The following is a 14,845-nucleotide window of genomic DNA, read 5'->3' as shown; positions in this document are numbered from 1 at the left end:
ACTTTTCAAGACTTTCAAAATACATCACATTAGTTATTTTATATATGGGCTATGAAATATTAAGGCGAGTATACCTACAATAATTTGCACTACTGGGGCTTCCACGGGAAAGTCGCTTACGACATGCTTTTGCCTTGTATGGCAGCTGTATCAATCAAATACGTAATGCTCGAGAACTTACTGTCAATTGGTTAACCAAGTCATGGTGGATGGTATATAGTAGTGTAACTACTTGAAAAAAGAACAAATCAAAAAATATTCAATAAAATAATTTGATTTGTTCCCTAGTCAAGTCGTGGAAGGTTGTCAGACACAACACAACTTCGCTTTCTTAGCGTCTTCAGAAGTATTAGAAGAATTGCATGTCGTAAGCGACATTCTCGTGGAATGCCCCTACTGCGCGTGTGTTTTTTTGTCTTTAGTTTTATTTCTAACGAGGGAATAAAAAATACTGTTAATCGCTGTGGCAACACCTCTTTTTATTGAAGCGGGACTACTTAGACTGGGGGTCAATTGCAACTGATCCATTTTTTCCATGTTTTACAATGTTTGCATTCTTAAATAGAGTGCCCACCGGTTATATATGGCACACGTGTTTAGTGGAAACATGTGGAATTCATCTTAATAGTGTAATAATGGAATAAATGGCAGTTACAATTGGCCCCTGTCGAGATTTGCCCCGCTGTATCTTACGTTACCTTTAAGGGAACGTTCTTTAGGTCTAATACAATTATTTTTTCCGAGTCAACTCTTACTGTTATCGAGTTATTCAAAAAATAAATTTAATGACCGACAAGTCTTATCATAACCGTTGTGGAGCTCCCACATTGACTATTATAAGTTTAATGTATTATAACATTTTGTGACAAGGACAGCGTAATGTCAATGCAATCGCGTTGTCCCTGTCACCACAGAACATATAATAGTACAAGTACAGAAGGCTCACTCCTTTGATGTTTAAAAAATGCCGCCATTCTAAATTCTTACCTACATCAACAATCGGACGGCAAGCGAGCAGCCGACATTGAATTCTATTGCGCCGCGCGAAGGTCGTCACCCCTGAATGGCCGCGAACTCACGGCCGCCGGCATGTACTTGTAGCGCGGCGATAGAATCGCAAAGTGAGCCTGAGCCGCCCCTGCTGTCACACAATGTAAGAGCACCCTTTAAGGGCGCCATCTCTTAACACTGAGGTACATTACGTTGCATAGAGATTGACGGTCTTTGTTAACAACTAGTCTTGAACATTAGACCTGCTACTTTATTTAAAAATATGATGTAATTTTAGATTGTGTACCGTTTTTAATAGCCTTTTATTTTTATATAATGATAATGTTGCAAATATTCCGCCTCATAGTTTTCAATTTTCATGCTATTAATGATTTTTAAAAAGTAATCTATAGACAGTTACGCCAATCTTGGCACATAAAAATGGCGGCAAATTTGAAAAATTTAGGGTTATATGTATATCATCCCATTTCAATTTCGCGCCTTTTTTAGTGACAAGATTTGCTGAACGAATAAAAGAAATAAAATTTAACGGTATTTATAGACAGGCAAAAAAATCTAGTCACTAAAAAAGTGGGCTCATAGAAAAAAATATTTCGCGCCTTTTTTTAAGTGACAGGAATTGCTTGTCCGTCTACACAGCAGCACAGCACCGATCTTTCCATTTATTTTATGCCATCACAATGTCTACTTAATAATGTATTATATAGTAATATTAAGTTATATTTATTAGAAAGTATAAATAGTTAAATACACTGATCTGAGTATTATACAAATTAGAAATAAGCTGGAATGTACATTGTAAAGTTTTGTAATATAATATTTTTCCGGCGATGTTGCATTTTTTTTACGAAATCCATAACCATAATTATGATCAAACAGCTTGAATCACTACGTTTGGAAGCGTAGGTGTGCTTCATGCTTTCAGCTGTCCGATGTTTTCAATACAGAAGTTGGAAAGAGATGTAAAAAGTTCTCATGTTTTTCTTTTTAAAAATAGGTGACACCATAATCTCGATTCTATTTTATTATAATCGATAGTCGATTATGATCTTTAAGCAACCTCTTTGATGATGGTGTTCAATGCAAAAACGAAACGCAGGGAACAGTTCAAGTACAACGTAATTTTTTATTAGCATCAAAATCAAATAAAACTGATTAAAACGAGTTATAGTACATAAACGTATTTTAGTTACTTGAAAGTAAAATAATTAAGCTATTAAACTGTCTTAAACATAATTTTCATATTTTGTCCTTTTTTAATTAGTTCTACTCGAACGAGTCTTGTCTGTCAAAAATGCTCTGTTCCTCAGTGTTTTCTCCTATTCCCTGATGTTTATAAATTAAAGAAATAGTGTTTTTTAACGTCCTATTGCCATGGCGGCGGCCGCTACATCTTTGGGAAAACCCAAGGGTCCTATAGTTGACAACGCGTTATGCCGCTGCTGTCGTACCATTAAGAAATGTCGACTTTTATCCAACGAATACGAGTGGTCGGGGAAGAAGGAAGTTTACTCCGATATGTTGATGGATTGCTTCGGATTACTTGTAAGTTTAATATTTGTTTAACATTGTTTTAATCCTGTTTAATAGTCTATCTATGTTACTATAAAAAGAAAACTCTTGGTCGATTAAGATGCTTAATTAATTCACAATTTATGTGAAGGATAAAGTTACATATTTGTTTATTCTCTACTACACAAAAAAACATAGTGCGGACAGCACATAGTGTGGAGTAATTCTATAAGGCATACTCTACCTGATACATGGTAAGATTGTAGAGTTATACATGTATGCTAAAAATTAGAATTTTCCATGTATTCAGTGGTAGATTCTTACATTCCTATTTTGACCTTCAGTGGTAGATTCTGACATTTCTGAAACTTTGAAACTTTCCTGTATACCACAGTTTATCAAATTAGGGTACACCGGCAATGCAGAAGGTTGTAGGTTCCATAAAAAGTAAGTTTATTCATATTTTTTCAGTTGTCACATCTAGACGGGGAGCCCAAAGACAGCGGAGTGTGTGCCACATGCGTCGGCCGTCTCCGGGAAGCCGTGGCTTTCCGGCAACAGGTGCTGCAGAGCGAGCAGGCCTTCCTCAACGCTCGGCTGGAAAATAAGGATGGTAAGACTAAGTCTCATACTTATGAGCAGTTCACAAATACTTTGTAGATAGCTACATCAGCAAATTTTAATTGATTCTATTTTGTGACCAACATTTAGTAATATAAGTTGACTTTCATAAGATATATACAGGATAAATTTAAAAGTGGAAAATGTCTGCCCTGGGTGAGACTTTAACTCACGGCCTCTGGATCGATACTCCAGCGCCCTGCCAACTGAGCCACCAAGACTTCAACTAAGCCAGCGAAATTTTCCACTACTAAGGTCAATGGGACCCGTACAGACGTTTCTGCTAATCAGAAGTTAAAAGTACAGGATAAATGTTATAATTAAGAAAATATAGATACTAGAGAACTTTAACGACGAAATAAAACTTACTAAAATCTCCATTCATCAAAAAAATCTCGGTAACAAAATAGGAATAATAAAAACAAATTTAACTTTTTCCTTAATTTTTGTAAAAACTTTTCGAGAACTGCTGCCATATATAAGTTATATAAAACTTTGTCAAACTTGCACAAGACAAATATTGGCAAAAACTTTAATACAAACAGAATACAAGCTTGGAACAAATTACCCTCTGAAGTTGTCAACTCTAGGTGTTAATCAATTTAAAAATAGTGATTATTTATTTAATTTATATTTAACTCATCCTCTTTGCATTATCCTTGCATTCACCACGGCTCATGGGAGCCTGGAGTCCCCTTTGACAACTAATCCCAAGATTTGGCGTAGGCACTTATTTTAAGAAAGGCCTAAACCCAAAGGGTAATTAGGCCTTATTGGGATTAGGCCGGTTTCCTCACGATGTTTTCCGTCACCGAAAAGCAACTGGCAAATATCAAATGACTCACAAAAGTTCCAGAAAACTTATAGGTACAAGCCGGGGTTCAAACCCGCAATGTGCTGATTGAAACCGCTAGGCTGTCAGCGCTTATCTAAAATGAAATAATAAATGTATTCATCAGCAGTTCTCGAAAAGTTTGTACAAAAATTAAGGAAAAAGTTAAATTTGTTTTTATTATTCCTATTTTGTTACCAAGATTTTTTTGATGAATTGAGATTTTAGTATATCTATATTTTCTTAATTATAACAATTATCCTGTACATATCTTACGAAAATCGACTTATATTACTGGTAACAAAATAGGATCTAGGGCTGTGGAATGAGCTCCCTTTCGAGGTATTCCCGATGAACTACAGTATGGGGTCCTTCAAAAAAGGAGTGTACAAGTTTCTAATGGGTCGGCAACGCGCACGTAACACCCCTTGAGTTGCGGGCGTCCATAGGTTGCGGTGACCGCTTTCCATCAGGCGGGCCGCATACCTGTTTGCCACCGTCGTGGTATAAAAAAAAAAAGGATCAATTAAAATTTGCTGACGTGGCTATGTACAAAGTATTCGGGAACTGCTCTCATGTGTTCCATCCATGTGTGATGTCGTTTATTCTAAATTTGACTAAGGGCCAGTGTATGTACTCCTAATTCCTTCAAAAAGATTAACTATGAATTAAACAACCAGTCACAAATAAAGGCAATATATTATAAAAAATCCCGAACCCTTATATACATTCCCGATAAACATTTCGATAGCGCGATGTAGAAATTGTGACAGTTGGTACAGCGACATCTCTCGTGACATATATTAAACATCTTAACACTTACTCTACGGAATAACAGTTCCGAACAGCCAGTTGCATCAACAACATTTGACAGACACATCATCGTCACGCAGCAGATGTCTATGGAACTTCCCATACAATATACTAAGCCAGAACTCAAAACTAAAGGGCATTCTAAAAAGCTTATCAAACCTCCATGTGCTAGCAACCCTAAGAAACACTTCCTGCCGAATCGCATAGTTAATATGTGGAACTCTCTAACCAGAAACTGTTATTAGCGCGCCGTCAGTGAACTGTTTCAAAAATAGACTGGACAATTATATTAGAACTTTGAAAAGTGCAAAATAAACACAAGCGCAGTGATATACACGCATCAGCTCGAAGAGCTGCTAGTGTATCAAAATAAATAAATAAAAATAAATAAAATTTTACGAACACTTCAACGGTGACAGACGGTTTGATGCAACTGGTCCTAAGTCTGCCATTATATTTCTGTTAACCCTATTATTTTTATTCCAGCATTGCCGCTGGTGGAGACTAAAGTAAAAGTGGAGCCGATGCACGAGTCAGACGCCTCCGTGGGCGGGAAGGATGATGACCATGATTATGGTAAGCAACTTTTCATTTGAAACACAGCAATTATACATATCGTCACTACTTTTAAAAAATCTCGTATCTCACGCTGCTCCTCAAAGTTAAAACGCAGTAAGTCTATATGCATTCCATACATACTTACTACAATTTTCTTTTCATTGACAGACGAAGATACAAGTTTTTTTAAAAGTAGTGACGATATACTAGCATTTGCCCGCGGCTTCGCGCGCGTTAGAAAGGGACAAAAAGCCTATGTCACTCTTCATCCCTTCAACTATCTCCACTTAAAAAATCACGTCAATAAGTCGCTCCGTTTTGCCGTGAAAGACGGACAAACAAACAGACACACACACTTTCCCATTTATAATATTAGTATGGATATCTGGGCGACCGAGCTTCGCTCGGTTCTATTTTTATTATATCACGTCTTTAGATAAAAAAAAACTCTTATAAATACAAAAAAAACTTCAGAAATAAAGGAATTCGAAACCCTGACACCTACGATTTGTCTGCGAACATTAGACCGACCTCGTACGACTGAAGCTAGGAACATACTACGCGGACGTCCGTCGTAAATCGACTGCGGACGGGGATCTGGACAATGAATATACACTTAACCGTGCAAACTATCGGTCGACGGACGTGGACGTGGCCTTGAGCGCATGGACGTCCGATCGATATCTGGCTCGCTGGATGTTTTGTTCCGTGCACACTGATCGGTCGCGGTCGATTTACGACGGACGGACGTCCGCGTAGTATGTTCCTAGCTTGAGCCGATGCGCGGTCGGCGAAATTAACGACCATATTTAAAGTGTAATAACGCGAAAGAAAAACGCATGACAATTCGAAAATTCGCGTTTTCCGGGATCTAAGGCTACGCTAGATCGATTTTTCACCCCCGAAAACCCCCACATAACAAATTTTAGCAAAATCGTTAGAGCGGTTTCCGAGATCGTCGGTATATGTATATATATAGTAGTAGTAAAATACTTTATTGTACCAGAAAATAATACAACACACAGGAAAATATAGGAGGATATAGATTAGATTAGATTAATTTATTTCTCATTGAAAATGTACATTAAATTTTACATGTCAGAATAAAATAAAATGCATTCACAAAAAGATCGTCATTACACAATATCAAAATAATAATAAATTATAATAATGGTCTAAAATCTAAATCATTCGATGTCAGTAGTAAAATTAAGTATACAGGAAAAAATAAAAAATATACAACAAAATACCTATCATATATCAAAAGTGACAAATAACTACGAGTATAACTATATTCGGCTAGGACCTCCTAGGTAATGTCAATCAAAGTTACATATATATTTTATTTAAAATGAAAATAAATAATTGTACATCTCTTATTCTTTATATTCTTTGACAGAATAAAGCGTTTTGTTCAATAACAATTCCTTTAGTCGGCGCCCAAATACATATTATGTAATATATATTATGTATGGAGGAGGAAACAGTCGAGAGCGGAACCTCGATTTTAAAGATTTTTTCGTAATAATCTTTTAACTGAATTGTTCTAACTGGACATTTTTTTTTCGAGAAATCTAGTTAATAACACAAGTATATTCCACTACAATTTCCAAATAAAAAGGGGGGCTCCTTTCCATTTTAGCATTTTCGCTCCTGTAGCGTCTTAAGCACTATTTCAATCGTACATTACATTAGCCTGTGTGGTGACGGGTTAAGAATTTCACCACCCCCTTTCTTCCCGTGGGTGTCGTAGAAGGCGACTATGGGATATGGGTTAAATTGTGGCGTAGGCGAGAGGCTGGCAACCTGTCACTGCAATGCCACAGTTTCGTTTTCTTTCAACCCCTTATTTGCCAAGAGTGGCACTGAAGCTTTAGTAGTTTCATGTGCTCTGCCTACCCCTTTATGGGATACAGGCGTGATTGTATGTATGTATTACATTAGCCATTGTCTCATTTAACAATAATATTTCCTTTCTTCCACCTATCGCATTAACACCCGTGTAATTGGTATTGTTTAAAGCAAATAAATTATTCTTATTCTTATTCTTTCCACAGAGCCTGAACCGGAATACAAAATAGAAATAAAGCCAGAGCCGATCGAGAAGCGAAAGAGAACTCGACCGCGGCCCTTACTGCTGAAGAAACCGTCCAAAAGAGAGCTGTTTGATAGAGCGCTGGCTCTACAAGACCAGCTGGACGAGTTGCTTGATAATGGACCACGTAAGTATAATACACCGTGTTTTTTTTTAATTCCGCTAACTTTAAGGCTGCTTTCAAGAAAAACGTCAAAATAATGTAAAATTGATAGTTTTGGTCGGTGAAATACTACACTTTCCGTTATCTAATAGATATATTTAATTAAAGTTTCAATTAGAGTATCTTATTATCTTGATTCTTATTAGACGGGATTTTCGAAAACTAACTCACTAAATTATTTATGATTTTTTTTCTGATGCACGTTTAGGAAACCCCGCGTATAGCGCTGAATTAGTCGATCTTATTTGTAAAATTTGGATAATTTTGAATACTGAAACTGGTAAATTTATAATACATATATCCTGTACTACAATCTTCTCAGACTACATTTTTATTATAAGGTTTTGAAAAAGAGTAAACGAGGCTAAGACGAGTTGATTTTTTTCTTTGAAAATCTACTTCACATATAAATTATTTTGCAACGTTTACTAAAATTGTTCTTATGCCTTAGTGATTATAAATTTTTATTATATATTTTTGGCAATTTTTTTGAAAATAAGCCTTCACCGTTAAAATTATTACCACTTTTGGACATTTTCTCATATTTTGTTAGACCAAGTAGAAAAAAATCCTATAATATGTTACATATTTGTAAACTACTCGCAAAGCTCTTTAATTTGATACCACACACGGTATGATTAAGTGTTCGATTACGATTTCACTATTTTTCACAAGAAATCCCTCTTAAGGGAAGATTCTTTAGTTCAAATACAATCAATTTCTCTAAGAAACTAGCGTCTTAACTATTACGGTTACCAAGTTATCTAAATAAATAAAAAACAGACTCTAACAGTATCTGATTTTTCTTATTTTTTCAGCATCTCCAATATCACCACCGAAGAAGAAGAAAGAAGGTCAGAAGAAGTCTTATAGTGACACCGACCATATGGTGTATCACAACACTATTACAATAGTACTCAACTCGTATGTCTGTCCGTTCCATAACCGGACCAGTAACTATTACTGCTACTACTGCCGGGTAAGTTCTAGGGTTGCAAAAAAACGGTTTTTTTTTCTGGCTTGAAAAAAAAACATGAAAAAAAACCGTGAAAAAAAACAGTTTTTTTTCTGGAGTATTTTTTCTAATTTGCAAAGCAGTTAATACTTTTATACGGTTTTTTAGACTTAATGTTAACTATTAAACAAATTTAATCAAATAACTTTAATTTCTGGTCTTATAAAAGGTAATGACGGTGGCCCGTGTGGTGACGGGTTAAGAATTTCACCACCCCCTTTCTTCCCGTGGGTGTCGTAGAAAGCGACTATGGGATATGGGTTAAATTGTGGCGTAGGCGAGAGGCTGGCAACCTGTCACTGCAATGTCACAGTTTCGTTTTCTGTCAACCCCTTATTTGCCAAGAGTGGCACTGAAACTTGAGTAGTTTCATGTGCTCTGCCTACCCCTTCATGGGATACAGGCGTGATTGTATGTATGTATGTGTGTATAAAAGGTAATAAGCCGTAAGTACTGCCGTAATAATAAGCTAATAAGCTGTAACGTAAGTACTGCTGGCATATTTCCGTAGAGGAACAAGTAAGGGAAGGGTTGTAACACTTGTAACTCCATACATCAGTAAATGCGGGTTATTTGTATAGGCATAGTTAAGTGACATCTAGCGACAATCACGCGTCAAATAGCGTAAATTATCGGTACCACTACGCGATACTAGGTGGTAACTGTGTCTCGTCTGCCAAAAATTAATCAGTTTACAACTTATATTACAAGCAGAAGGAATTGAAAACAGAATACTGATTAATACTATTGTAATATTAGCTAAAAATTGTTGAGCATTAGACTTTTCGTTCGTCGCGACATCTATTGACAAGTAGCAGTACTGATAATTTGATTTTTCAAAAATATTTTTCAGTACAGATAGTGTTTTTTTTACGCACTACTGCGAGAAGTGGTTCAGTATATGTCAAGTCGAAACTTCGGATGGCCATCTGTACTGAAAAACGTCGTGCGATACACGTGCGAAAAGGAAGTTCGTAACTCGTGTCGATTTAAAATACTCCGAAGTCGCGTTTTAATTTATTGCCACTCGTTTCGAACTTCCTTTTTTACGCACTTGTATCGTAATGTACTATTTCTCATTGGCGGCCGGTCTGGCGTAGTTGGTAGTGACCCTGCCTGCTGCGCCGCGGTCCCGGGTTCGAATCCCGGTAAAGGCATTTATTTGTGTGATGAGCACAGATATTTGTTCCTGAGTCATGGATGTTTTCTATGTATATAAGTATGTATTTATCTATTTAAGTATGTATATCGTCGCTTAACACCCATAGTACAAGCTTTGCTTAGTTTGGGGCTAGGTTGATCTGTGTAAGGTGTCCCCCAATATCTATCTATCTATGTAATTTTTTCTAGGAGCAGTTCACGAACCCCGTAGAGTTGCGTGAGCACACGTTGCAACACAAGCCGAGCTTGTTCGAATGCATGACGGAGAACAAGAAGGTACCCAAGATAGACATCACGAGGTAAACATTTATTTATACTTTACTGCGGCTTCGCTCGCGTTAGAAAGAGACAAAAAGTAGCCTATGTCACTCTCCATCCCTTCAACTATCTCCACTTAAAAAATCACGTCAATACGTCGCTTCGTTTTGCCGTGAAAGACGGACAAACAAACAGACACACACACTTTCCCATTTATAATATTAGTATGGATTGACAATCTTCATACTAAGAATCGTACCTCCATTTTTTAGCGACACCTATTAATGTATGTCTTGTATGTGTTTTGCATTTCTTCTGTCTGTTACCCTCCGCGAATCTTTCTCACTTGATGGTCTCATCGGAAGATCAGCGCTGGAAGTCACCAGCAACACGCTGTGATGAGGCCATTTCGTGGCACTTCATTCCTTTCTGTCTTGTTGTTATTATGTGCATTTTGTCTTACCTGTGTTCACGAATAAATGTTTATTCTATACAATTTTATTCTAAATAAATACTATCATAACTACACTGATCCTACAATTACGTTAAAACCTATAATAATAGGCTTTCCATCCTAAGCTTTTTAACTGCTGACGCAAAAACGACGCGGCGTTATAAGTTTGACGTGTCTGTCTGCTTGTATGTCTGTCTGTGGCATTGTAGTTCCCGAACGGATGAACCGATCTAGAATGAGTTTTATTTTGTAAGTTGAGTTAGTTGGGAGTGTCGGGAGCCATGTTTCATGAAAATCCGTCCATTATGACGGTTTTTTTTTCAAAATTTAAATTTTGTGTTTAAGTTATTTAAACAATATTCTCTCAATGTTACAGTATCGTTTTCTTTCAACCCCTAATTGCTAAAACTAGCACTAAAATTTGAACAGTTTCATGTGCTCTACCTACCCCATTTGGGAATACATGAGTTACGTATGTGTAATATTTTCTCTTTACTTTTAGGGTCGACTGCCGCCTATGCCCAGCAAAAATTGAAACACTAGAAGACTTCAAAGAACACATAAGCACAGTACACAGCATAAAAATCTTCCCCGTCGACAACGAATTCTTAAAATTCAAATTAACTCTAAACAACTTAAAATGCACAGAATGTAATGAAACATTTCCATATTTCGACAGTTTAAAAAAACATATGGTAGAACATTTCGGTACTTATATATGTGACCAATGTGGTTCCTGCTTTCTAGAACTCAATTCCTTAAGAACTCATATTAAGAGTCATAATAAAGTCGACGCGAACTTCCCTTGTGAAATATGCGGGAAGAACTTAAAATCAAAATACAGTAAATATCTACATATAGCTACAGTCCATGAGAAGAAACCTACAGTTAATTGCTACAAATGTGATTCCAGTTTTTTATCTTACGCTTTAAGAAACAAACATTTAATTGAAGCGCATGGTGATAAAAGAACATTTCCTTGTAAATTATGTGATAAAGTGTATAACAGGAGGAAAACTTTAATGGAACATAATAGGAGGAATCATTTGAAAGTTTATAGACATCAATGTGACTTGTGTGATCAGAGATTTTACTTACCATCAAGGCTGAAAGAGCATATGGCAACGCATACTGGGGAAAGAAATTTTCGGTGTGAGTTCTGTGATAAGTGCTATCCTAGACTGCAGTCTTTACAGGAGCATGTGAGGTCTCATTCGAATGAAAGACGATATAAATGCGATATTTGTAACGCGACTTTCACTCAGAATGGCAGTTTGAAGAGCCATATGAAGAGTCATCATCAGTTTGAGTTGGACGATAATTTTGGATGACACGGCTAGTGACTGGTATAATATACACTGTGCTCATAAGACAACCGAATAGTTGTAACAGCGTATTTTTAATCTCATGTTGAGACTGAAATGTCATTAAATTTTCTAGATTTCGCCTCATTTCAGAGTTATTACACTTATTACCAATTGAAAAACAAAGCTTTCTTTCTTATTGTTACCTCAGTAATAAAAGGCCTCTTTAACGGCATTGATGCCATTATAGAGAATAGTCTCACTATCCTCATTGATAGATATCAAAAAGTGAGAGGTAAAATCTTTCAAAATGAGGTTTTTAGAAAGAAAACGTAAAATTTCATTTTAAGTGGCAGTTTTAATAACATTTACTTTTTGTGTGAAAATATATTCAAAAATAGTAAAAAAGGCCAAAAAAAATTTTTTATGCAAAATTGCAACAATTTTTTTTGGCAAAATTTCCTCAATTTTTTTCTTTGTTGACCTCATAAAAGTACTTATATACTATGTGAGTGTGATCAATAATTCTACCTACCATCAAGGCTGAAAGAGCATATGGCAACGCATACTGGGGAAAGGAATTTTCGGTGTGAGTTCTGTGATAAGTGCTATCCTAGACTGCAGTCTTTGCAAGAGCATGTGAGGTCTCATTCGAATGAAAGAAGATATAAATGCGATGTTTGTAACGCGACTTTCACTCAGAATGGCAGTTTGAAGAGTCATATGAAGAGCCATCATCAGTTTGAGTTGGACGATAATTTTGGATGACACGGCTAGTGACTGGTATATGAATAATATACCGTGCTCGTGAGACAACCGAATAGTTTTAACAGCGTATTCTTAATCTCATTTTGAGACTGAAATGTCATATTAACTTTTCTAGATTTCGCCTAATTTCAGAGTTATTACCAATTGAAAAAAAAAAGCTTTCTTATTGTTAAAAAGGCCTTTTTAACAGCGTTGATGCCATTATAGAGAATAGTCTCACTATCCTCATTGATAGATATCAAAAAGTGAGACGTAAAACCTTTCAAAAATGAGGTTTTTAGAAAAAAAACGTTAAATTTCATTTTAAGTGCCAGTTTTAATAACATTTACTTTTTATGTGAAAATATATTCAGAAATAGTAGAAAAGGCCAAAAACATTTTTTTAATGCAAAATTTCCTAAAAATTGCAACAATTTTTTTTTTGGCAAAATTTCCTAATTTTTTTTTCTTTGTTGACCTCATAAAAGTACTTATATACTATGTGAGTGTGATCAATAATTCTACCTACCATCAAGGCTGAAAGAGCATATGGCAACGCATACTGGGGAAAGAAATTTTCGGTGTGAGTTCTGTGATAAGTGCTATCCTAGACTGCAGTCTTTGCAAGAGCATGTGAGGTCTCACTCGAATGAAAGACGGTATAAATGCGATGTTTGTAACGCGACTTTCACTCAGAATGGCAGTTTGAAGAGTCATATGAAGAGCCATCATCAGTTTGAGTTGGACGATAATTTTTGATGACACGGCTAGTGACTGGTATGAAGCGCTGGTAGCCTAGCGGTAAGTACGTGCGACTTTCGTTCCGGAGGTCGCGGGTTCGAACCCCGGCTCGCACCAATGAGTTTTTCGGAATTTATATGCGAAATGTCATTTGATATTTGCCAGTCGCTTTTCGGTGAAGGAAAACATCGTGAGGAAACCGGACTAACTCCAATAAGGTCTAGTTTACCCTTCGGGTTAGAAGGTCAGATGGCAGTCGCTTTAGTAAAAACTAGTGCCTACGCCAAATCTTGGGATTAGTTGTCGAAGCGGATCCCAGGCTCCCATGAGCCGTGCCAAATGCCGGGATAACGCAAGGAGGATGATGATGACGGTTAGTGACTGGTATATTATACACCGTGCTCACGAGAAAACCGAATAGTTTTAACAGTGTATTCTTAATCTCATTTTGAGACTAAAATGTCAAATTAAATTTTCTAGATTTCGCCTAATTTCAGAGTTATTACCAATTGAAAAACAAAGCTTTCTTTCTTATTGTTACCTCAGTAATAAAAGGCCTTTTTAACGGCATTGATGCCATTATAGAGAATAGTCTCACTATCCTCATTGATAGATATCAAAAAGTGAGAGTTAAGACCTTTCAAAAATGAGGTTTTTAGAATAAAAACACATGAAATTTCATTTTTAGTGCCAGTTTTATGAATAACAAATACTTTTTATGATAAATAAATCAAATACCTACAGTTAAAAAAAAAAAACATTTTTTTTTCCAAAGTTTCCTTTATTGTATATGGTATAATTATACACTGTGCTCATTAGGAAACCGAATAGTTGTAACAGCGTATTTTTAATCGAATATTGAGACTGAAATGACAGAGTTATTACCAATTGAAAAAAAAGCTTTTTTATTGTTATCTCGGTAAAAAAAGGCCTTTTTAACAGCGTTGATGCCATTATAGAGAATAGTCTCACTATCCTCATTGATAGATATCAACAAGTGAAAAGTAAAAACTTTCAAAAATTATTAAGAAAAAAACGTTAAATTTAATTTTGAGTGCCAGTTTCATTAATAATATTTACTTTTTATGTGAAAATAAATTCAAAAATAGTAAAAAAAACAAAAAGAAATATAGTTTTTGGCTAAATTTCCTCATGACGATAATTTTGGATGACACGGTTAGTGATTTGTATATTATACACCGCGCTCATGAGAAAACCGAATTGTTTTGATCACGCATTTTCGAGGCCAAAAGAAAGAAGAAATATATATAAAGACGAGGAAATTTTGCCATATTTTTATTTTACTATTTTTGAATTTATTTTCACGTAAAAAGTAAATGTTGTAAAACTGGCACTTAAAATGAGTTTTCACGTTTTTCTAAATAAACCAAATTTTTGAAAGGTTTTATTTATCACTTTTTGACATTTGTATTTTCATATGGTTACCCTGTTGTAGCTTGTTTACGGTACCATTTGCTCGAGTACGCCACATATTGTCATAAGTTATTCCAGATTACAATGTCAGATGCCAAGCGAATGTTGTTAACAAAATTTAACTCA

The 14,845-nt window shown here is 35.8% G+C and overlaps 1 protein-coding gene across 1 annotated transcript; it reads left to right on the top strand.

Annotated features, from left to right (window-relative positions):
• The first annotated feature begins 2,318 nt into the window (after window positions 1-2,318).
• Window positions 2,319-13,441, top strand: LOC125239871 (zinc finger protein 99-like). The gene is made up of 7 exons (XM_048147597.1): window positions 2,319-2,556; window positions 2,995-3,136; window positions 5,276-5,365; window positions 7,405-7,569; window positions 8,424-8,584; window positions 9,971-10,080; window positions 10,996-13,441. Exons 1-7 carry the CDS (start codon window positions 2,386-2,388, stop codon window positions 11,822-11,824), a joined length of 1,668 nt encoding a protein of 555 aa, XP_048003554.1. The 5' UTR covers window positions 2,319-2,385; the 3' UTR covers window positions 11,825-13,441.
• Window positions 13,442-14,845: the final 1,404 nt, after the last annotated feature.

Source organism: Leguminivora glycinivorella, chromosome 26 (assembly GCF_023078275.1).
Source record: "Leguminivora glycinivorella isolate SPB_JAAS2020 chromosome 26, LegGlyc_1.1, whole genome shotgun sequence".
Lineage (NCBI taxonomy): Eukaryota > Metazoa > Arthropoda > Insecta > Lepidoptera > Tortricidae > Leguminivora > Leguminivora glycinivorella.
Note: the sequence above shows the minus strand (reverse complement) of the source record. Positions and strands in the feature narration are given on the sequence as shown.